At 39.4% G+C, this 25,024-nt stretch overlaps 1 protein-coding gene across 3 annotated transcripts in view; it reads right to left on the bottom strand.

The window, feature by feature from the left end:
* Nucleotides 1-1,093: 1,093 nt before the first annotated feature.
* LOC109927788 (uncharacterized protein CXorf38) overlaps nt 1,094-25,024 on the bottom strand; it is a 37,430-nt gene continuing 13,499 nt past the window's right edge. For 2 of the 3 annotated variants that reach the window (XM_048602722.1, XM_020527804.2), the window contains 4 exons: nt 16,605-16,754; nt 9,990-10,163; nt 5,471-5,642; nt 1,094-1,469 (listed from right to left, as the gene is read on the bottom strand). In XM_048602722.1, the coding sequence (XP_048458679.1) occupies nt 1,450-1,469; nt 5,471-5,642; nt 9,990-10,163; nt 16,605-16,754 (516 nt within the window). In that variant the 3' untranslated portion in view covers nt 1,094-1,449. The remainder of the gene's footprint in view (nt 1,470-5,470; nt 5,643-9,989; nt 10,164-16,604; nt 16,755-25,024) is intronic. The other variant, XM_020527807.2, reaches the window with a different exon arrangement.

Here is a 25,024-nt window from a genome sequence, read left to right as displayed (position 1 = left end):
CGAAGGGTCTAGGCCCGAAACGTCAGCTTTCCTGCTCCTCTGATGCTGCATGGCCTGCTGTGTTCATCCAGCTCTACACCTTGTTATCCCTCCATTCTATCCCTTTTTATTAATTTGGTGGGGTATTAAAGTATTCCTTCAGATTGTTTCCTTTAAATCATCCTAAAAACTGAATCCTGTGCAACTATTGTACATATGCGTCCAAAACATGGTACATTAATAATGATCCTAAGTTTCCGACTAGTAGGTGGCATGTTACTACTGTAATGGACTCTGTCAAATCAAACAAAAGTTCTATTTCTCTGGTATCCATTTTTGAAACTGGTTGTCAGACATATAGTTGTGTACTTTCTCATTTATTAGGTCTGTTAGTCCATTATTCACCATATTCTTCTGGTGGGATATATACAAGCACACACTGCATGTGAGACACAAAGAGGTCTCCAGATCCAGAGGAAAATTTGGGAGATTCAGATTGAACAGCATGAAATGGACAAGATGTCCATAGTTGATCCTACAGTGGGGCACTTGGTACTCACATTAATAGAATCTGATTGTTGATACATTTATTGACTCTATTCTTCATTCAACTGTACAATTTTCCCAAACGAGATAATTCATTTTCTATTTCACTTGCACATTTTAACGTACTACTTGATGCACAGGTCCAGTGAAGTGAGCTCTATCTCTACTGTTTCTTAGGCTTGAGTATCTTATGTTTGAGAATATTATAGAATGATTCATGCATCTATTCTTGGTGACAAGCATCACAAGTCCTACATAATCTCATTCCAACATTTTTGCTGTTACACATTTATACTTGCCCACAATTCTTTTTGCTAACATAGGGAATTTGTAAATATCATTGTGGCTCAAAATAGTTGATTTGACAATAACACAAGTTATCCCTGAGATGGATGTCCTTCTTAGTAATTTGTTCATCTTTCCTAACTCCTAATATGATAGTATTTATTCAAGCTTCTGATGAAAAAAAACCTTTAAAATAATCTAAACCACAGCATCTGATAAATTGTTATCCAATATCAAACTATATAGCATAACAATTAAACTCAAGTTATTAATTCCAATTATGTAAAAAGGAATAAAAGTTTTATTCATAAAAGATTAAACTAAACCATTATCCTAACGATATACATGTTTGACAAATGCATTTTACAGACTGGTCCTTGAGAATAATGAAATCTCTTTCTGATTTCTCACTTATGATGCAACAACCCACTAATTATTCTCCATTAATATCCTCAGTCCACACTAGGACCAAGTGTGCCTTGGTAACTGTTTAATAATGACAAGCAGTAGTACTCTTCATTCTGGACCAACAATGAACCATTGTGTAGAATCACAGTTTGTCTTCTGACTCCATCAGCACAGATGCAACACTGTTTCCACCTACAAATCCACATGCAATTAGTGATACAAGTATCAGCATCATGATGTCGTCTTTATACCTGTAAATCAAACAATGTATCTAAATTAATTATCAAATTTTGATCATTCTCCAATAAACAGATTAACTTAATGCCACCTTGTGTCTTTACATTTCTTTCTCCTCTTGTGTATTGTTAAAAAGCATTCAGATTGGCTTGCTTTGTCAACAATAGGAAAAGAGCCCCTCTGTTTAGATTCAAACACATGATGGCTGTAGTTTAACACCATAACATTCTCACTGACTTCATATTCAAACTGTTGAACCATTTTATCAAATCATTTCTTCACCTGAATTTGTGGTTTTTCAAACCTTTGGGCTACATCACGATTAGTGAAAAATAAAAACCAAAGAACTGCAGATGCTGGAAATCAGAAACAAAATCAGAAATTGTTGTAAAAACTCAGCAGGTAAAAACTCATGATCAAAATCAGAAATTGCTGGATCAACTCAACAGGTCTGGCAGTATCTGTGGAGAGAAAGCAGAGTTATGTTTCAGAACTGAAGAAGGGTCCCTGGGCTTGAAACGTTAACTCTGCTTTCTCTCCACAGATACTGCCAGACCTGTTGAGTTGATCCAGCAATTTCTGATTTTGATCATGATCAGTGACTTGGCTTGGCCAATTATGTTAGTCAGCAACATATGTTCAATATTCCCTGCACCAATGCTTTTTCTGTAAAAGGTAATCTCCTTTTACAGATTTCATTACCCAGTTATTACTTGGCAGCGGGACACTCCTCCATTAGAGTGTGTGGTAGAACATAGAGCTGTTATGTGCGCTGAAAGCACGGTTGTCATTAGTTTGCACAAAACAGTTTGAACAGCATTTTCAAAGTTCTATTTCTACTTACTAAGCACATGTTGACCATAGTTTCTAGAAATATAGATACAATATTTGTGTAATTCTCAGGACTTTGTAATGCTATCTTAGCTAAGGCCAGAATGGGGGAGGTGATGTTCTAGTGGTATTATCGTTAGCCTATTAATCCACAGACCAAGGTTCAAGTCCCACCATGGCAGATTGTGGAAATTAAATCCAAACAAATATGGAATTAGAAGTTTAATGATGACCATGAAACCATTACAGATTGTCGGGGGAAAAAAACCATCTGGTTCACTAATGCCCTTTAGGACAGGATATCTGTTGTCCTTACCCGGTCTAACCTGCATTTGATTCCAGACTCACTGTAATGTGGTTGACTCTTAATTGCCCTCTGGGCAATTAGTAATTAATGAGAAAGTACATTCTTGCTGACCCAGGGATGCCCACGTCTTGTGAATGAATTAACAAAAAGCACACCTAGAGAGGTTCCAGGGCTGGCCTACTAGAGTTACTGCTTTTGTTGCTGTATCATTCACAGGGCTTCTATATGAAAGTTTACCCCGTCATGTTATCTGGCTTTTCTTTATATAATGTACCAAAAGAACTATCTGGAAGTGAGCCCATAAAGGAGTCAATACTGACTTCAGTGCTGTACCTGAAATGAACATCTTGGCCTAAGGTGCAGCTAGTTCTAGCATACAAGTCTTCAGTACTACTGCTGAGATGTTGTTAGGGTCCTTAGCTTTTATTGTGGACAACACCTTCAGCAATTTCTTGATCACATGGAGTGAATTGAATAGGCTGAATACTTGAATCCGTGATTTTAAGAATCTCAGGAGAAGCCGAGACGGATCGCTCACTCTCATTTCTGGCTGAAGGTGTAGCAACGCATTCTGGAAACATTCAGTAAGGGTTTAGAGGGATATGGGCCAAATGCTGGCGAATGGGACTAGATTAACTTAGGATATCTGGTAGTCATGGACAAGTTGGACCGAAGAGTCAATTTCCATGCTGTACAGCTCCATGATTCTAACTGTTGACAAATGGCTCACAGCCAGTAGCAGGTGGATCCATCGCTGCAATGAGATTCTGGCCAATGTCTTTAAGCAATTGATTTACAATGGAATAGACTGTTCAACCATTGCTGCATTTGGTTTTGCTGGATTAAGACACAGCCTTATAATTGTTCCTTTCCAAACCCGATTCTCAGCACAATTTATTAAGAAAAGCTCGTGATCCTTTATATTCTTATTTCTCATGGGTACTGTCATTGATAGTTAATAAGGACATGACAATGTGTAACTGGGAACGAAGCTCAGAATGAATGCATTTCCTTCAAAACAATATATGGCAACTTGTTTTCCATCCCCTTTGTCCAAGATTCCATTTCTTACCTTATTATTGCTTCAGCTAACTGTCTGTCAATACAGCCTTAAAACTAAGGCCCGAATCTTCTACATTCCATAATTTTAGCAAACATCTAAACTGTCAAGTGTAAATGTTAAGCACGACGTTCATGATGTTAAGATTATAAATGTAATTTCTGATTTGAGTAGAGCCATCTGTTCTGAGATAAAGTCTCCTTTATTGATCATTATCCAGTAATCAACACAGAAGAGTAGTAGACAGGTACAGCAGGTCATAAAGAAGGCAAATTGAATTTTGTTGTTTATTACTAAAGGAATAGGGTGTAAAAGTAGAGAAATGCTGGTTCAACTGTACATGAATTAGTGAGACTGCACCTGGAGTACTGTGTTTAATTTTGGTCCCCTTACTTGAGAAGGGATGTAGTTGCATTGGAGGCAGTTCAGAGGGGGTTGATGAGATTGTTTCAGAGATGGAGGTGTTTGTCTTACGAATAGACTTTGAGCAGTTTAGGTATATTGTCTCTGGAGTTTAGAAGAATGAGAGCAAATCTAATTGAAGTTTATAAGATGCTAAAAGGAATTGACAAAGTAGACGTAGAAAAGATGTCTTCTCTTGTGGGGTAATCCAGAAAGAGAAGTCATAGTTTAAGGTTACGGGTAGCAGATTTAAAACAGAGATGGGGAGAAATTAATTCTCTCAAAAGGTTGTGAATCTGTGGAATTCACTACCCCAGAGAGCGAAAAGTGCTGGGATATCATGCAAATTTAAGGAGAAGACAGACAAATTCTTAATTGGTAATGGGTTGAAGGGTTATGGAGAACGGGCAGGAAAGTGGAGTTGAGGGTGAGATGAGATCAGCCATGATCATATCAAATGGCAGAGCACGCTCAAGGGGCTAAACTGTCTCCACATCGGGGAAACCGCTTTGCAGAACACCTACGCTCGGTTCGTACTAAACAACTGCACCTCCCAGTCGCAAATCATGTCAACTCCCCCTCCCATTCCTCAGACGACATGTCCATCCTGGGCCTCCTGCAGTGCCACAATGATGCTACCCGAAGATTGCAGGAACAGCAACTCATATTCTGCTTGGGAACCCTGCAGCCCAATGGTATCAATGTGGACTTCACAAGCTTTAAAATCTCCTCTCCCCCTACAGCATCCCAAAACCAGCCCAGCTCGTCCCCGCCTCCCTAACCTGTCCTTCCTCCCACCTATCTCCTCCTCCCACCCCAAGCCCCACCCCCATCTCCTACCTACTAACGTCATCCTGCCCCCTTGACCTGTCCGTCCTCCCTGGACTGACCTATCTCCTCCCTACCTCCCCACCTACACTCACCTCTACTGGCTCCATCCCCGCCTCTTTGACCTGTCTATCTCCTCTCCACCTATGTTCTCCTCTATCCATCTTCTATCCGCCTCCCCCTCTCTCCCTATTTATTTCAGAACTCCCTTCCCCTCCCCCATTTCTGAAGAAGGGTCTAGGCCCGAAACGTCAGCCTTCCTGCTCCTCTGATGCTGCTTGGCCTGCTGTGTTCATCCAGTTCTACACCTTGTTATCTCAGATTCTCCAGCATCTGCAGTTCCTGCTATCGCTAAATTGTCTACTCCTGTTCCTAGTTCTTATGTTTTAATCTGGATGCACAAGTACATCTGCATGAATCATCCTCTCCTGTTTTGCCATCCATAGTTGAGATGCCTGCCAACCGATACTGTTCAGATGTTTACATGTATCCTGTATACATGTACAAAAACTATTTTTTAAAATCACCTTGGACTACAGAACAAAAGAATGAATAAAATAAACACTATTTGTCTTTGCCATTATTACCTTCATTTTCCTTCAGATTCCATTTCACTGAATCTTGATCTTTCACAGTCTGCACACCATTTTTCCACCTTTTCTCAACAGCATACAACTGCTGAACCTCTTCGTGAAGCACATTTTTAAGTTCCTCGTTTTGCTTCAAAAATTCTTTGAATGTATTCAGACTGTTTAAATGCTTTAATAGGACAAAGTAATGAATTAATAATGCAGCAATGTAACCAGGCAACAGAAACTAAATATACGTAACTTCTAAAACACCTAAATATTACCCAACAGCAGCATCAAGGAAAGCCCGATTATAAGCTGATGCACTGACATCTGTTAAGTAAAATCATATTACATCAGAAGTGAGAATGTTCACTGATCATTCCACATTGCTCGCCACTATGTGTGACTCCTCAAATACTGAACCAGTCTGTATCCATGTGCAGCAAAACCTGGCCACTCTTCAGATTTGGGCTGTCACGCAACATGTACCATTTATGCCACACAAGTGTCAAACAATAATCACTTCCAACAAGAGAGAATCTAACCACTGTCCCTTGACATTCAATGGCATTACCATGGCTGAATCCCGCACATAACATCCTGGGTATTGCTATTCACCAGCTGTATGAGTACTGTGGCAACACAGGAACATGAGTAGGAGTAGGCCATTCAGCCCATCATACCCACCCCGCCATTCTAGATCATTTAGCTGACCATTTTGCCAATACCAATAGCCCCACACCCCTTAATTGGTCATTGGTCTCAGACTTAAACAACTCATTGATTGTACAGCCGTCTGGGGTAAAGAATTCCAAAGATTCACCACCCTCTGAGTGAAGAAATTTCTCATCTCAGTCTTAAATGGTATACCCACTGTCCTGAGTTTATGTCCACTGCTTTGAGAGTCACCAGCCAGGGGAAACATCTTACCTATACCCATCCTGTTATGCCCTGCAAGAATTTTGTAAATTTTAATGAGATCACCTGTCATTCTTTGAAACTGTGAAGAACACAGACGTGGTTTCCTTGTTCTCTCCTCATAAAACAATCCTGCCACCCCAGGGATTAATCTGGTGAGTCTCCAATGCGCTCTCTTAATGGTAAGTATATGCTTTCTTAAATAAGCAGACTGAAACTCTACAGAATACTGGAGATGAGGTCTCACCAAGATTTTATACAAGACATCTTTATTGCTGTACTTATATCCTCTTGAATTGAATGTCAACATACCTTTTGCCTTTCCTATTGCTTGCTGCCCTGCAACTTAGCTTTTAGTGACTCATGAACAAGGACATCCCTTTGGACATCCACACTTCCAAATCTCTCACCATTTAAGAAATCTTCTGATTTCTAGTTTTTCTTTCCCCCAGGGTGAATAACTTCACACTTATTTACATTATATTCACCTGCCATGCTTCAGCTCATTCAACTTAGCTGGTCAAGTCCTCTTGAAGCTTCCTTGTGTCTTTCTCACAACTTCTGTTCCCTCCTCATTTGGTGTCATAACCAAATGTGAAAATACTACAATTTGTCCCCACGATCAAATAGTTTATAGATGTGAATTGTTGTAAACACAGCACTAACCCTTTAAGTGCCCCACTAGTAACAGTCTGCCTCCTAAGAATGATGTTTATTTCTACTCTGCTTTCTGTAAACTGACCAATTCTCAATCCACGTGTTCTCATTTTATTCACTAACCTTTTACATGGGATCTTATCCAAAACCTTCTGAAATTCCAAACACACCAAATCTACTGGTTCTCCTTGGACCATGCTACAAGTAACATCTTCTAAAAACTCCAATAAGTTTGGCATATATGATTTCGCTTTCATAAATCCATGTTGACTTTGCCCAATTTTGCCATTCTTTTCTAATTTTTCAGGTATGTCATCCTTTAAAAAGATTCTAACATGGGCTCAGTGGTTAGCACAGCTGCCTCACAGTGCCAGAGACCCGGGTTTGATTCCACCCTCAGACAACTGTTGGACTATATCCTTACATTGTCCAACACTGGCACCTCCACATCATGTGTGAAGTTTGCACATTCTCTCTGTCTTCCCACAGTCCAAAGATGCGCAGGTTACATGAATTGGCCATGCTAAATTGCTCATGGAGTCCAGGGATGTGCAGACTAGGTGAATTAGCCTTGTTAAATGCAGAGTTACAGGTTATAGGGGGGTGGGTCTGGATGGGATGCTCTTCGGAGGGTGGGTGTGGGCTTAATGGGCCAAATGGCCTACTTCCACACTGTAGGGATCCTATGACTTTTCTTCACTACTGGCTACAAGCTGAAGGACACCAATCTCTTCTTAAATAAATGGATTACATTTGTCATCTTCTACTCAGCAGGAACATTTCCAGAATCTGTAGGATTACAAAATACAATCCACTATCTCTATTGTTACTTCCTTCAACACTCTGGGTGAAGCTCATCTGGTCCAGGAGGTTTATGAACCCTCAATCCAACTAATCTTCCAAGTTCTGAAGAATTTCTGAAGAAGGGCCCCAACCCAAAATATCAACATTCCTGCTCCTCTGGTGTGCTTATTAGACAATTCCTTTGATCTTTGACTTCACTTATTAATCATGGTTGATTCACCTTTTCCTTTGGGTGATTGTGTCTTAGAGGAATTTACCTGTTGTTCACCTTGTTGTATTTCTTTAAATACTAGCCATTTCCTATCAAATTTTTTAGTGTATTTACCCAATCCACTCTAACCAACATACCTCTCCCATCCTCATAGTTTCTTTTGCTTAGATTACACTCAAACATCATGTAAAATTCTATTATATCATGGTCATTATTTCACAAAGATTCTTTTCTAGGAAGGTTATTAATTATCCGTTTCTCAGTATATAACAACACATCCAAGATAGCCTGCTTCCTACTTGGCTCAACATACTGAGACCAATCTCTTACAGAGTCAGTAATTCATCCTCCATTACATCACTGCTGACTTAGTTAACCCAGTCTATACTAAAATTGCCATTAACACTGTATTACCCATGTTACATGTTTCTCTATATTCCTGATTTATAGCACGCATAACAATAGCATTACAGTTAGGTATTCCACAAACAAACATTGTTTTCATTTGCTGTTACTTAGCTCCACCCAAATTGATTCTATATCTTAATTGTTTGGTCAAAGATCCACTCATTTTATTGCAGCAATATCATCCCTTATTAAGAGTGCAACCCCACCTCTTTTCCTTTATGTCTAGTTTTCCTTATTGCAAAATATTCTTGGATAATCAGTTCCCAATCTCATCAATCTTTCAATGAATGCTGCAAACATTCAGATACAGTGGCTTTAATTCAGTTTTTTTAACATTATTCTCTATTTGACAGCAGGTCAGAGGCTGGGCATTGTGTGGTGAATAACGCACCACCTGAATCCACAAAGCCAGCAAGCAAGATACAAGGCACAAATCAGGCCTGTGATAGAATAATCTCCATTTGCCTGGATGAGTGCAGCTCCAATACACTCAAGAAGCTCAACATGATCCAAGACAAAGCAGCCCATTTGATTGACATCCTATTTGCCATCAGAAGAGTGTACCATCTACAAGATGCACCATAATAACAAACCAAGACGCCTTCAACAGCTTCTTCCAAACCTGTGACCTCTAACACCAGGAAGGACAAGGGTTGCAGATGCATGGTAACACCGCCACCTTGACTTTTTCCCTCAAAATTGTACATAATCCTGACTCGAAGCTATTCTGTTGCTCCTTCAGTGTTGCGGGGTCAAAATCCTGAAACGCCTTTCCTAACAGCATAATGGATGCACACAGGGAAGTGGTGGCATAGTGGTTGTGAAATTGCACTGGTCATCCAGAGCCCGAGGCAATTGCTTTCGGGGCATGGGCTCAAATCCCACCATGGCAGCTGCTGGAATTTAAATTCAAGCAATAAATCCAGAATTAGAACAAGTCTAATGATGACCATGAAATCAGTGTGAATTGTTGTTAAAAACTCATCTGTTTCGCTGATGTCTATCTACTCCATTCTGCATGTAACTCCAGACCCACAGCAATGTGATTAACTTTCAAATGGTCTTTCAGGCACTTGCATTGCATCAAACCATTTTGAAGCCTGAGAGGAAGGCAATGAAATTGGACTGATCACCCAGTATTGATCTAGACACAGGAAATGACAATGGCAAACCCAGTGCTGTCAACACTGCAAAGTTCTCCTAACTAACATCTGGGGTCCTGTGCATCTTAGAAGGACAAGGCAGTAGATGCATGGGAGCACCACCACCCACAATCACCCTTCCATGTCACATTCCATTCTCAGTTAGAAAGATAACGCCATTTCTTCATTGTCAAAATCCTCAAATTCCCTGCCAGTGGTTCAAGGAGACATCTCACCACCATCTTCTCAAGGGTGATTTGGGATGGGCATTAAATGCTGGCCTAGCCAAAAACCGCCACAACACATGGAAGAATAAATAATAAAATAACTTTATGGTTAACAATTTGACGCTAGTAGGATCATTTCTTTAAAATTGTAAACTTGATTATCATACCTGCATGTCCAAACCCTCTTGTTCTTCCATTGTGAAACGCAACTCCTGCATCCATTCTCTAAGTAGTTCTAATTCAGCATTTAAGATCTCTCCAGCATCTATCTCATCTGTAAACTTCACTGCATCCACTGCATCAGTTTCCGTTAGCTGCACTTGCCAGTCCGATGAAGCAATCTATTGATCCAAAAATAGAATCTGTCTCAAATTATACATTAAATTTTACATTACTGTTATGAAGACTTCACATTTAATATGTTTGAGTACTTGAGTTTTGAAGTATTAGGGAATACTGATTTATTTCAAGTTCTTGGATACCTGGATTGTTTTATTTTAAGACGGTCAATGCAACGGCACATTGGAAATTTTAAAAAGAATTTCTGAGCAAGCACATAACTAATTACTAACTAATGAGGCTAACTGCTTGGTCTCATCTGCTTGGATGCTATAATGCTGCCTTGCTTGGTTATCATTATGGATAGGTCTACTGAGGGAAAGGCTGTCCAACTCACCTCTCTGCATTTTTGTAACATCTGTCATGCACCCATTGTGAAACCTGATTATACTCTTAAAGAGCATCTGGAAAGTTTCTTGATGCTGTGGTTTCCTGACTAAGCTGTACCTGCCAAGACCCAAGAGACAAGACCCAAGATGTCTAGTGTCAGAATGATAGATCGAAAGCCATCTGAACATTCCACACTTCATATTTTCTCTGTCCAAAACTATCCATTATTGGCTTCATTTTTTACTCCCAACATGAATCTCTACAGATAGCAATTTATTTCTTCCCCTTTACCTGGTATGTAGAGGTGTGTTAACCAGTTTTGCAACTTTGTTGAATAATTTTGTTTTATAATAAATCAATAATTTTAAGTCCCATAAAGAAACCTGACTGATAAATCTTTTTCTCAGTCTCATATGGAGAAAGCATACAACCAGCCAATTGGAAACTGGGTAAGTAATTAACTTTATGTTGTGATTTGTGGAGTAATGGGGTTAGAAAGGAACTGAGCACTCTTCCCATCTGGGCTACAATGTTATCTTGTTCACATTTAATCTCTAGGGTTAGTTATTACTGTAAATATGTAGTTCATAAATGGCACAAAGAGGTCTAAAATCACATTTTTTTTGAGATTTTGTAGACAAGTTACTCATGTTTATACAATCTATTCCCATAAATGAACCCTTTAAGCCTCAGTATCATTCTGGTAAATTTGTGCTGCACCCCCTCTAAGACAAATATATCCAGTCAAACACAGATGCTCAGTGTTGTTATTGTGGATGTTTATAGAACAACCCATAATGATCTATATCCAATATTCACCATTCCCTTTGTGCATTTAATCTGTGGCTGTAGATTACAGGTAATACTGGATGGCAAATGTCTGATTTTTGCAAATCCAATTGGCTACTGTTCATTATATGACTGATTAAATGGTTAGCATTGCCCATACACTCTTTCCTTCACTTTTGATATTTCCTCCCCGTCCTTACCATCCACCCTTCCCAGTACCTATATCTTATTTTCCTCGGTTTCAATTTCAGTCAGAGGTCATATTTAATATATACTCATTAACAGCTACCCTGGGTCTGTACCCTGCCTGCTTCACAACCATTATCACTTTCTCATAAACAAATCTGAAACAAAAAGAGAGCGCAGGAGAAACACAGCAGGCCCAGCAGCTTCTGTTGAGAGTTTAATTTAGATAAGTATGAGGTGTTGCATTCTGGTAAGGCAAACCAGGGCAGGACATATACAGTTAACCATAGCACCCTGGGGAGTGTTGCTGAACAAAGAGACCTTGAAAGCGAGGTCACAGGTAGACAGGGTAGCGAAGAAGGCATTTGGCACTTTGCCTTTATTCATCATAGGATGTATAGGAGTTGGGATGTCATGTTGCGGCTGTACAAGACATTGGTGAGATCCAAAAACAAAGTTGCTGGAGAAGCTCAGCAGGTCTGGCAGCTTCTGTGAAGGAAAAGTCAGAGTTAACGTTTTGGGTCCGGTGACCCTTCCTCAGTTCTTTCGGTTTTTACGTCGGTGAGGCCACTTGTTTGCCTTTCTATACGAAGGATGTTGTTAAACTTGAGAAGGTGTAGAAAAGATTTATAAGAATGTTGCCTTGACTGGAGGGTTTAAGCTATAGGGAGAAGCTGAATAGGCTGGGCTTTTTTCTCTGGAAAATCAGAGGCTGAGGGTGACCTTGTGCAGCCCCTTGTTCATTAGGGGCTTGGATAGGGTGAATAGCCAAGGTCTTTTTCGTAGGGTAGGGGAGTCCAAAACTAGACAGCATAATTTTAAGGTGAGGAGGAAAGATCTAAAAAGGACCTGAGGGGTAACTTTTTCACGCAGAGGGTGGTGCATGTATGAAATGAGCTGCCAGAGGAAATGATGGAGGCGGCTACAATTACAACATTTAAAAGGCATCTGGATGGGTATCTGAATTGGAAGGGTTTAGAGGGATATGGGCCAAATGCTGGTAAATGGGACAAGGTCAGATTGGGATGTCTGGTTGGCATTGACGAATTGAACTGAAGGGTCTGTTTCTGTGCTGTATGACTTTATGAGAGAAAAACAGAGTTTATGTTTTGAGTGTAGTGAGCCTTCATTAGATCCTTCATCAGTCCATTTGTCTTTTGTTTAATGACATCTTTGATTTCCAATTCCTTTCAACCTTTCCTTGACCTACACTTCTGTTCCACTTGCCACACCACCTCTCAACAGCATAAAACTCATGAGTTTCAGTTCTGAAGAGTCATTGGACTTATAATGTTAATTCTGTTTCTCTCCACAGACACTGCTAGATCACCGATTTATTCATTTGCACTTCTTACATGCACATCTTTATATTTATAGGATTTCTAAATCAAATGATATATACTCAGAATTGATATGTTTTACTATGAATATTATTTTATATTAATCATGGTTTATTTAATTTGATATTTTACATATAGTAATTGTACACATTTCTACATATAGTGTACAAATGAGAAATAAACGTCATAAAAATCATGCATGTTTCTCATGTGCACCTCTTTCTAATTATTTTGAAATCAAAGCCAGCGGCAGGGGTTAAATGCATAAAATTATTTAACTGCAAGAAACAAGCAACATATTTATTTCACCAGCATCAACAAATTTAGTTTTGTGCTGAGGTATGCAGAGGCAACAATATATCTATCTACCCATAACATAGTTATATAGTTACATAACTAGAGCATTCCATTGGATTGTTTACTCATTCCTAATCCATGGACAATGCCAATTAAAAAGAGATCAACTTTGCTTTTTTAAAAAGTGCCCGTAATAGAAACATAACTAGGAGTAGAAGTAGGCCATTCGTTCCTTTGAGCCATTTTACCATTCAATAGGATTGTGACTGATCCTCGATTTCAAGGCCCTATTTCCGCTTTTCCCCCATTCCCCCGGATGCCTTTAAAATCTAGAAATGTGTCCATCTCTTTCTTGAATATATTAAGTGGCTTGGCCTCCACAGCCTTCTGTAGTACAGAATTTCACACGTTGACTACCCTTTGAGTGAAACCTTTCCTCATTTCTGTCCTAAATAGCCTGGCCCATAATCCTGAAACCATATACCCTGTTTCTAGCTTCCTCAACCAGGGAGAACATCTTCCTTGCATCTAGACTGTCCAGCCCTGCTGGAATTTTATACGTTTCAATCAGACGTCCCCCCCATCCTTCTAAATACAGGCCCAGTCGAACCAATCTTTCCTCACAGGACAGCCCTGCCATCCCTGGTATCAGCTGAATGAACCTCCGCTGCACTCCCTCTATGGCAAATACATCTTTTCTTGGGTTGGGAGCCCAAAACTGCATGCAATACTCCAGGTGTGGTCTCACCAAGGACCTGTATAACTGCAGTAAGCCAGCTCTACTTTTGAACTCAAATCACAGAAGTATTACAGTGCAGAAGGAGGGCATTCAATCCATAGTGCCTGCACTGGCTGTATTATCCAGTGTCAATCTCCAGCTTTTCCCCTTATCCCTGCACCCTATTACTATGCAAAAAAATGCCAATGTCCTCTTTAATGCCTCAACTGAACCTACCTCCACCATTTCCAGGCAATACATTCCATAGCCTAATAACTCACTGTGTGAAAAAGTCTTCTTTTCACATTATCTTAAAACGATGCCCTTTCATTTTTGTTTCTTTTACAAGCAGAAACAGCTTCTCCCTATATTTACTCTGTTCAGCGCACACACAATTTTGAAAACCTCAATCCTTTTGTAACGAAGGCCAAAATATCATCTACCTTCCTAATTGCTTGCTTTACCCGCCTATCTAATTTCACTTACTGGTGTACAAGGACACCCAGGTTCCTTTATATAATCCACACTTCCCAATTTATTACTTTTTAAAATATATTCTTCCTTTGTTTTCACACCAGTGTATAACTTTATGTTTAGCCATGCTGTGCTGCATCTGCCATGTGTTTGCTTACTCATTCAACTTGTCTAAATCACCTTGAAGCCTCTTTAGATTCTCTTCACAACTCATAACCCTGCCCAGTTTTGTGTAATCAGCAAACTTGGAAATGCATTTGGTTCCCTCATCCAGGTCATTCACATATATTGTGAACAGCTGGGGCCCAAGCACCAATCTTTGAGGTATGCTGCTAGTCACTACCTGTGACTCGGAAAAAGACCCAAATTATTCCCACTCTCTGTATCTTGCCTGACAACCAAATCTCGATCTATTCATATTACCCCCATACCATGTGCTTTAACTTTGCCTCTTTAGCTAACCTTTTAGGAGGGATCTTATCAGAAGTCTTCTGAAAATCCAAATTCACCACATTGACAGGTTCTCCCTTATCTGTTCTACTAGTTACATCTTCAAAACTCCAGTAGTGTTTTTAAGCAGGGTCTGTCTTTCATAAATGTACACTGGCTTTGCCCAACCCTGTTAACGGTTTCTAAATGTAGGAGCAAATTACTGCAAATGCTGGAATCTGTGCTAAAAACAAAACAATGCTGGGAATCACTGAGTCAGACAGCAGCTATGGAAAGAAAGCAAGCTAATGTTTCAAGTCTAGATGACTCTTCATCAGAGCTGAAGTGAAGTGTGTGTGTGTGGTGGGGGGGAGGGGGGAGGTTGGGGTGCGCAGCATTTATGCAATAGTGGAGGGGGTTGCTCGGGGAATAAAGGGTGTTGGTAGTTCAGATTAAGTGATCAGAATGAGAATGGCAGACTGGAAAGAACAGACAGTCCCAATGGAGTGGCAGGAGGGGAGAGAGGACCCGGTAACAGAGAACGTAACAAGTAAAGCTAGAAGAAAGAGAAGGACTTAGTGATGCATATCCACTTGTCTGTCCTCGGCATGCTGCAAAGCACCAATGAATCACAGCAAAAACTGAAGGAGCAACATTTCATCTACAAACTAGGCACTTTACAACCTTCTGGGCTCAATATTGCGTTCAACACCTTCAGATTGTGAACGCATTCCTTCCCTTTCTTTTAGCCTTACTTGTTACATTCTCTCTCCTCTCCCCTCCCCAGTGAGACTGTCTGTTCTTTCCAGTCTGGCAGTTAGACACACCATTGTTCTACCATTCTCACATTCTGATCACTTAATCTGAACTATCAGCATTCTTTCTCTCCCAGCTCTCCAACAAACCCCCACCCCCACCCCCACCCCACTATTGCATAAATGCTGCCTCTTCCACACTTCACTTCAACTCTGATGAAGAATCATCTAGACTCAAATGTTAGCTTGCTTTCTCTCCACAGATGCTGCCTGATCTGCTATGATCGCCAGCAGTTTTTGTTTTCAGAAAGGTTCCCAAATGTTTTGTTATCACATCTTTTATAATAGACTCTAACATTTTCTCCACCACTGAGGTTAGGCAAACTGGTCTGTAATTCCGATTTTTTTTGCTACATTTGCCAAACTCCAATTTATACAAATTATTCTACAGTCTGTAGAATTTTGCAAGGTGATCATCAATACATCCAATATTTCCAGGCCCGCTTCCGTTATTACACTAGGATGTAGATTAGGCCCTGCTGACTTGTCAGCCTTCAAACTCATTAATTTTACCAGTGCCACTTTCTTATTGATGTCTTTCATTTCTGCGCTGTCACTTCGTTCCCTAACATTTCTGGGAGGTTATTTTGCCCTCTTTTGTGAAGACAGAGCCAAAGTATGTGTTCAATGCTTCTGCCATTTCTTTTTTTTAATCTGTTATACTTTCACCTGACTATAAAGGACATATAATTGTCTTTATTAATCTTTATCTTTTCACATATTTATAGAAGATTTTATTGTCAGTTTCTATGAAGCCTGCAATTTTAGCCTCATACTGTATTTTTCACCTCATGATCAAACTTTTGCTGAATGCTAAAATGCTCCCAATCCTCAGGCTTGGTGCTTTTTCCGACGATTTTATATGTCTCATCTTTTGAATCTAATACTAACCCTAATTTCATTTGTATACCATTGTCTTTTTCATTACTTTACAAATCAGATGCTTGAAGCAAGGGTTACTGAGGTTCAGCCTTTATTGCAGGTATTAGTTTTGTAAGTGCCTTCAAGTAATAGTTAGTCATTGTCAATAAAATTTATTTTTCATAAAATGCATTGTATTTTTACCTCTTGTATAATTCTGATAGCTGTTTTTGCTTCACGGATGTGTTGAAATGCCTGTAGAAGTACAACGGTCTTCTGTATGTAGTTATCTAACCATTCAGTAGACACCCTCATTTCGACAGAATGCATCAGGACATTGCGACATTTAATTATCTGAACATAAACACCAGAATCTTGTGTCAAAATGAATGAACTTTTGATGTCTCTGCCTACAATAGAACGCATCATTCATTAAGAATGTCTCCCCAGTTACATAGAGTTTACCATAAATCAATGGCACAATTAGATTTATAAATATGAATGAACTTTAATTTATTTTAGATTTAAATTTTAGTAACCAGTATGAGAACTGTATTTCACAAAATATACAAGAGAGAAAGAATTGTTAAATGTGGAGGTGGAACACCTATGAGGAGACAGTGGCTTCTGAGCCATGGGGTGGAATTTTGTGGGGAATCTCCAGCAGTGAAACAAGTGATTTGGAATCTGTCATCGGAACTAAATTCCAACAATATTGACTTCCAGATTTCATATCTCCGAGTAGCCTGCATGCACCTGCATGACACAATCTCAACTGATTTTAAAGAGACAGTGCACAAAGAGAATTGGAGGTTATTACAAGTTAAAATTTTGTGGATGCTGTGAATCTGATAGAAGAACAGAAAACACTGGAAAAACTCAGCAGGTCTGGTAGCAACTGTGAAGACAGAAATAGAGTCACCATTTCAAGTTGATACATCTTTAATCCAGTTCTGATGAAAGGTTATCAGGTTTTAAGCAAGTATGTGGGCTGTGGAAGGTGTGGGGTTTTGTACAAAAGGGAGGGTCTGTGACAGGGTGAAATACAAGACCGATCGAATGACAAGAAGAAATATGATGTAATGCAAACCCCCAGAGATGGTAATGTACAACAGAAGAAATAAAAGATGGTTTAAGAGGAGGTCTAAGTAGGAACTAACAGGATCAGACAGTTTAATTTACAATTGTTGAACTCAATATTGATTCTTGAAGGCTGGGAAGTACATAGTAGGAAGGTAAGGTGCTGCGTGGCAATGAGTTTAATTTAAACAGTTTGGGGGGCTGAGGATAGAGAGGTCAGCAGGGTGCAGAAATGATTTTGGAGCCACGCTTGTGAATGAAGATGTTGCACAATTGGATCACTCAGTCTGCATTTGGTCTTCCCAATGAGGAGAATACAAAATCATGAGCATTGTGAACAGTACACTTAGGGTATGGGCTCCTGGGTAGTGGGAAAGGAGGAGGCACTTGCCTTGGAAGGTGCTGTGAAAAGACAAGGGAATTTTGATTTGTCTGAGGAGCAGTTGAGGTAGTTATGAAAGAAATATGTCTACTTGATGCTGAAAAGTGGTGGCAAGATGTATTTGATGGTGGCATCATGGTACAGGTAGTGATAATGATCCATTGTTGAAGAGGCTGACAGAAGGGAACGGGAGGAAAAGAGAGTCACGATCATTCTGGGAGGGAGAAGAAAGGGCAAAAGCAGTAGTATAGAAAATAGAATATCAAGGCCTCAGTTAACCATGGTGTAGAGGAATCCTCAGCTGAGGTTATCGGAAATATTGGTAGGGAATCGATCTTGTTAGAACAGATCATAAAATGTTCAAAGCACAGAAGAAGCCATTTGACCTGACAAGTCCATGTCAACAGAAGAAGAAGAATTGAGAGAATGGAAGAGATTATGGGAAGAATTGGGAGCAGTGCGTATTAAGGCTGGTGGATATTTTCACATGATAGCCATTAGAGCCAACAGGAAGCACATCTTCTAGGAGGTGCTGATATTTTCAGATAAGACAGCCTCAACTTGTGGAAGCTATGCTCTTTGTGAAAACACAGGGACTCCGCCTTGGTTCATAACCGCTCTGTTGTGAGTAATGCCTTGTGTGACTTTGATCTCCTTCCGTACATGTTAATTCAAATCATAGTATGTCGTTGGGGCTGTGGATGGTGGTGGTAATCCTAGAATCATACAGCACAGAAACAGACCCTTCGGACCAACTTCTCCAGGCTGCCTAAGTTTCCTAAACTAAACTAGTTTTGTTTGCCTGCATTTGGCTCAAATTCCTCCAAACCTTTACCTTTCATGCACCTATTTAATGTCTTTTAAATGTTGGAACTGTACCTGCATCTATCAATTTGTCTGATAATTCATTCTATACCTCTGTGCGAAAAAGTTGCCTCTCAGGTCTCTTAAATCTTTCTTCTTTCACCTTAAAATTACACCCTCTAGTTTTGAACTCCTGCACCCTCAGGAAAAGACCTTTGCTATTGATCTTATTTATGTCCCTCATGATTTTAAAAACGTCTACAAGGTCACCCCTCAACTTCCTATGCTCCAATGAAAGAATTCCCAGCCTATCCAGCCTCTCCTTATAACTCAAACCCTCCAATCCTGGTAACATCCTTGTAAAGAGATAACAAGGTGTAGAGCTAGATGAACACAGCAGGCCAAGCAGCATCATAGGAGCAGGAAGGCTGATGTTTCGGGCCTAGACCCTTTTTCATCCTTGTAAATCTTTTCTGAACTCTATTCAATTTAATAATATCTTTCCTATAGCAGGTGACCAGAACTGTGCATTGTACTCCAAAAGTGGCCTCACCAGCATCCTGTACAACTGCAACATGTCCCAACTGCTGTACTCAATGGACTGAGCAATGAAGGTAAGCATGCCAAATGCCTTCTTTACCACCCTATCTACCTAGGACACAACTTTCAAAGAACTATGTACCTGAATCCCTAGGGCTCTCTGCTCGACAGCACTCTCCAAGGCTGCACCATTAACTGTATAAGTCCTGCCCTTATTCATCATACCAAAATGGATCTGCTGTCAAACAAGTCCAGGCAGTTTCACTGATTCAGTACAATCTTGTCACTTTCAAGGTTAAAAGAAGTTACATCCAAATAAGAGCTCTCTGTCAAGCACTTGCTAGCAGGCAATGGGACAGCAACAGTTTAGATGCTGCAATGACCACTTTATTGTTCTATTTCACTGGAGTCATGTGCTGGAAATCAAGTCCTGCTATTCCTGGAGTAGTCACAAAAGTTAAAAACTCTATAAAAGTAAGCAAAATTTCCCAATTTGTCTGTCTTTTAGATCATGTTTGACAGAAAGCACAGACCAGGTTTCTGTACTGAAGAAGGATGACTATTTACTATAAATAGATTCTAGCTGCATGTAAGCAATGAATCAAACACCAACACATAATTCTGCTTCTTAAAACATCAATTTCCTTATAAAACTCCTCCTACATACACATATAGACAGGCACAAAGAAATGTGGGTCATAGGGAGGGGGAAAAATTGGAAAGGCAATTCAGTGGTCCCTGTTGACAGCTGAGATGATCCTTTTGGCCTGTCAGGACGTGCTGCTCCTCAATCTTCCTTCTACAGGCACTTTCACTTGCTTGCAGAAAGGTACAGGTTTACACTTATATAATCTCTGACTTATTGGTTAAGGGCCAAAGCTTACAGCAACTGATAATAGAAAATAAATTGTCTTTCTTCAGACTCCAGTTTTTTTTTTGCTGCAGAGAGGATAGCTGTTTCTTTTCTGGAGGTCTGATGGCTTCTGCATCAAACATTCACACCTAGAACTATTTAGCTACCTGGGCACTTTTTGGCAGGCAGAAGGCTTTTTCATCAGCAATGGGTCACAATTCCAAACATCAATCAGCTACTTGTGTGTACAAATGGAGATTGGGCCAGCAACCAGTTCATCTGCAATAAGCTCCCCCACTGCTTGAACAAACTGTGCTGTGTAAACAGCACTTACAATGAGCATAAGATAACTTGATGTTAAATGTACAGTAATCTTTTCCACAATCCTTGTTTTTTTTAATTTTCATATTTCAGTCCACAATCAAAAATACAGAAAAATAAAAATATATGGTCTTTACAACATCTACTTGAACAACTGCTCAAAAATGGGACCAGTTTCAATGGTCAGTTTCCCAAACTTTGGGAAATATGTACTGCAAAAAGTTAATTTGGAGTATAGTTAAGATAAATTTGCAAAGACCTAAATAACATTTCCCAAGGGTATTATTTGAGCCAATAAATATCCAACCTCTGCATTAGCTAATTCCCACCTTCCAAAAGTATGGTTCTCATTGGTTCCAAATGCATTTCCATTAAACTCAGAAGTGGATCTGTTGTAGGCGTGTTGTGCTCCTCATGAAAGAATATTAAAAATTCAATTGTTGGATAACGTAGCAGAGAGTTTGGGGTACAGGCTCCTGAGAGATTAAAAGCAACATATCATGGAGGTTGCAGATTTGGCAAGTGCTCTTGAAGGAGACTTAGCAAGTTGTATTTACACATTTTGTAAAAGGTACTCGCTGTTGCCATTGTGAACCAATGCTGGAGGGAGTGAATGCTTAAGGTTGAGCGTGGATGGAGTTGCACTAATTCAGGCAAGTGAACAGTGTTTTATCAAACTCCTGATAACTGCCTTACAAATGACAGGTAGTGTTTGAGGAGTAACCACTCTCTACCTCTGACCTGCTCTTGCAGCCTCAGTTCTTTATGACGTCTAGTTAAATTTAATTTGGTCTCCAATCTGTTGATGGTGGGGAATTCAATGATGGCAATATCATTAAAAGTTAAGGAAAGATAACACTGTTCTCTCATTGGCTAGGACTCTTGTGACATGAATGTCATCTGCCACTTGAATCGGAGTGCTGTACAGCTTTTACTGTACAGAGAGACAGACAGTCTGCTTCAGTAGGAGTAGATGTGAATGGTATTGGTGGAAATGAATGGTACTGGGAACTGTGCGCTCATGAGCAAACATCCCATTTTTAAAACTTATTTTGGACAGAAAGTTATTGACAAAGCAACTGCAGATGGTTGGGCCTAGGACGTGAAGAAAAATTCACCCATGGTTTCAATGGACTTCAATTTTGTTACGACTCCTTGAATGCTATACTCAGTCAGCTGTTGTCTTGGTATCAAGGGCAATCACTCTTACTTCGCCTCTAGGATACAGCTTTCTTCCATTTTTGTGCTAAGTTGTAATGACATCTGGAGCATTGTTGAGTAGGTGGTAGGTGAGTAAATGTACCTTGATAGCATTATTGATGACCCTACTTTGCTGTTGATTGATGGCATGATGATGGGGCTGTAATTAACTAGTTCTGAGGAAGAGTCACCAGTCCCGAAATGTTAACTCTAATTTTTCTTCACAGATGCTGCCACACCTGCTGAGCTTTTCCAGCAACTTCTGTTTTCGTTCATGTAATTAACTTGGTCGAATGTGTCACGTTTTTGAAGATAGGACATACTGGGACAATTTTCTACATTGTCAGGTAGGTGTTAATGCTGTAGCCGTACTCTAATAACTTGCCGAAGATAAATGAAAAGGGTCCAGTTGAGATTCAATAGGGTATTGTTGACAGTAATACTAATACAAAGAAAGATGGGAAAACCTGGTGATGCTTCATTATAAGAGAGGAGATTTGAAACACAGAAGCAGTGAAATATAGTAGCAAGGAACAAATTGTTTTCAATGATTGTACATCTAAAACAAGGTGAGGTTTATTTAAGAGTTTTGAGACAAAAATTCAGGAAAAAACATTTTTCCCCAAATAGGGTTGACATGCTATGGAATTACTGAAAACCACGTTAATATTTAGGATTAAATAGTTGGTTGACAGCAAAATAAATAAAGGGATCTAAAAACTGGGAAGATACCGGAGATGAATACTATTATTCCTATGGTGGATAAAAACCAACACGGACAAGATGAATCAAACTCTGACCTCCTTTTGCTATTCCTAGGCTGGTATACATAGACAGTCAAATTTATAGTGATTACAACTTACATTTCTGTAGCACCATTCATATACTGGAAAATTGTACAATCAGGAGGACAGAACTGTGTACCAAGTAGGTGTGGGAACAGGAAAAATTGAAAAATTTAGGATACATGAATCCAAAGATACAGTTGAAGGGAAAGGTTTGAAGAGATATTCAGGAGCAAGAGGATGATGACAAGGCAGAGGGAACTGGGCAGCGTATGAAGATACTAATGTACATCTTAACCATCCAAATCCAAAACAAAACCTGCTCACAATGGCAAATACAAAACTATCTTCCTGTATAATTTAGGAAAATATATAGGGTTAAAACCTCCCAGCACTTTTAGGATTAAATGCATTCCCTAGATGGTACTAGATGAAACAGATTAGAAAACATCCATAATCAATTCTTAGCTTGTGCTGACTCTGCTCAGGCTAGTAGTCATGTTGCTACAATTGACTTAGTACTGGTAGAGATGTTGAATGAAGGAAGAGAAATAAGCCAGTGTTACTAATCCTTATAGTTTTCCAACAACAGTAGCCGTGAGTGGGTATGAACTAAGGCTTGGGTGGAAAATGGCCCACGGTTGAATAGCCTGCTTTGCAGACGCAAATGAAAAACGGCTGAGCAATCAAAAGGTTGCCAGTACTCATTAATCATGTCCCAACAGCAGGAGGCTTAGGACGAGGAGGAAATGCTAGACAAAAACAATGCTTTAAAAAAGAGAAATTACAGTCACTTCAGTATTAAGGCTACTGTTAGAAAACATTGATGTTGATTCTCATTGTTCATATCAGCAGGACCTTTGTTAAATCTATTAAATGCTTATAGGAACATATTTACTAAAGGTGTTAAAAGCATTTAGAGATAGAGCAGGGAATTGATATCCAAATGTTAAGAATAGTCACAGGTAACAAAAATGGAGAAGAGGGCTGATCATCCAAATAAACCGCTCTTGTTGTGAATTGCTCCAACATATGTACTGGTATCTATTGCAAAATCAAATAGATATAGACTTAGGTAGGAAGACATTGAGGTGGGAATTAAATCCCAGCACTGATCTAAATGCTAGGCCTTTGCCTCTATATGCCATTGAAAGTTTGATTTCCCAGTCCAGTCTCCCAAAATCCCCCTAAACAGCCATAAACTCCAGCAGATATAAACACTGGATCATCTTCTGAATGAACTAATTTTGATATATTTGAGATAAAGTGCAAAGAAGAAAAGTTAAACTACCAAAAGGATGTTATTAGTCAGACATGTTCTTGTCAGCTCTTCAACTGAATCTATCCATTGCCTTATCCCAGTCTCCTCTTCAGAGAATGAAAGGAGGTTGATAAGATATATAGAGACTAAAAAAATCCCTAAAGATACCTCTCCACCAGCTCATTTAGCTTTGCTCAAAGGAGATTTTGCCTCACATCTCATTAATTCTGATAGAATAAAAACATCACACTTTACAAATTGCAAAGAGTCATTCTTTTTAAAAAAAAAATCTTGATTAGAAACACTGTAGAAAACAGCAGTGCAAAACAAAAAAAAAACCCTCAGAATTTATTAGACAGGTCTTCAAAATCTGCTCCCACTTTCTGACCTACTGCCAACCACGTACAGATAAATTAATACAACTCGCTGACAGATACTGTGTTGACAGGGCAATCACCAGGATGTTCAGAGACACTCTGAACAGCATGGTACTAAGCACACTGCTGGGTAATGCATTCATTTCTAAAACTGATGTACAGCAATAAAATAACCAGAAAACTACCAACATAAAAATTCAGTTTGATAGCAAATACTTTTTAAACAAAAAACTCATTAGAAGTGATTCAAATCAACATATTTGCCTTCATACAGCATGGTTATCATATAAAATCATCTGAAGATATTTGACAGAATGTTAAGACTCAAAATAGACACTAAATATATGTGGTCAATGAAGTAAGATTTAAATAGGATTTTAAAGAAGGAGGAGTTAGAGAAGAATAGAAGCAAAATACTGCAGATGTTAGAAATTTGAAACAAAAGCAAAATGCTAGAGAAGCTCAAGTAGGTTTAGCAGCATCTGTGAAGAAAAAACGAAAAAAAGAGTTAATATTTTAAGTCCAGTATGACTCCCATTCGGAAGAAGGGTCATAATACTTGAACCATGGTCTGTTTCTCTGTCCACAGTTACTGCCATACCTGCCGAGTTTCTCCAGCACTTTCTGTTTGTATTTGAGTTAGACAGGCTGAAAACTTAAGGTAGGGAATTTCAATGTGTAGGGACTAGATGACTGAAAACACAGCTATCGAGAGAGGGGTAAAAAGATGGCTGGTGGAGAATAAACTTCCCAAGAGACCAGATACAGAGGAACTGAAAGTTCTGTCATTGGGTAGGGTTCAAGAAGGTAAGAGAGTTGGAATATGAAAGTCAGGAATGCATTTATACACAAGACTGAATTTAAAACTGGAATACTAGGGGACTGGGAACCAATGTAGATCAGTAACGCCAGGAAGTGGTTGAGCAAGACTTGGTGAGGGTTGGGGATACGGGCAAACAAAACAAAGTGATAACCTTTCATAGATAGTAGGAACTGCAGATGCTGCAGAATCTGAGATAAC

This window comes from Rhincodon typus, chromosome 11 (genome assembly GCF_021869965.1).
Source record: "Rhincodon typus isolate 14 chromosome 11, sRhiTyp1.1, whole genome shotgun sequence".
NCBI lineage: Eukaryota > Metazoa > Chordata > Chondrichthyes > Orectolobiformes > Rhincodontidae > Rhincodon > Rhincodon typus.
Note: the sequence above shows the minus strand (reverse complement) of the source record. Positions and strands in the feature narration are given on the sequence as shown.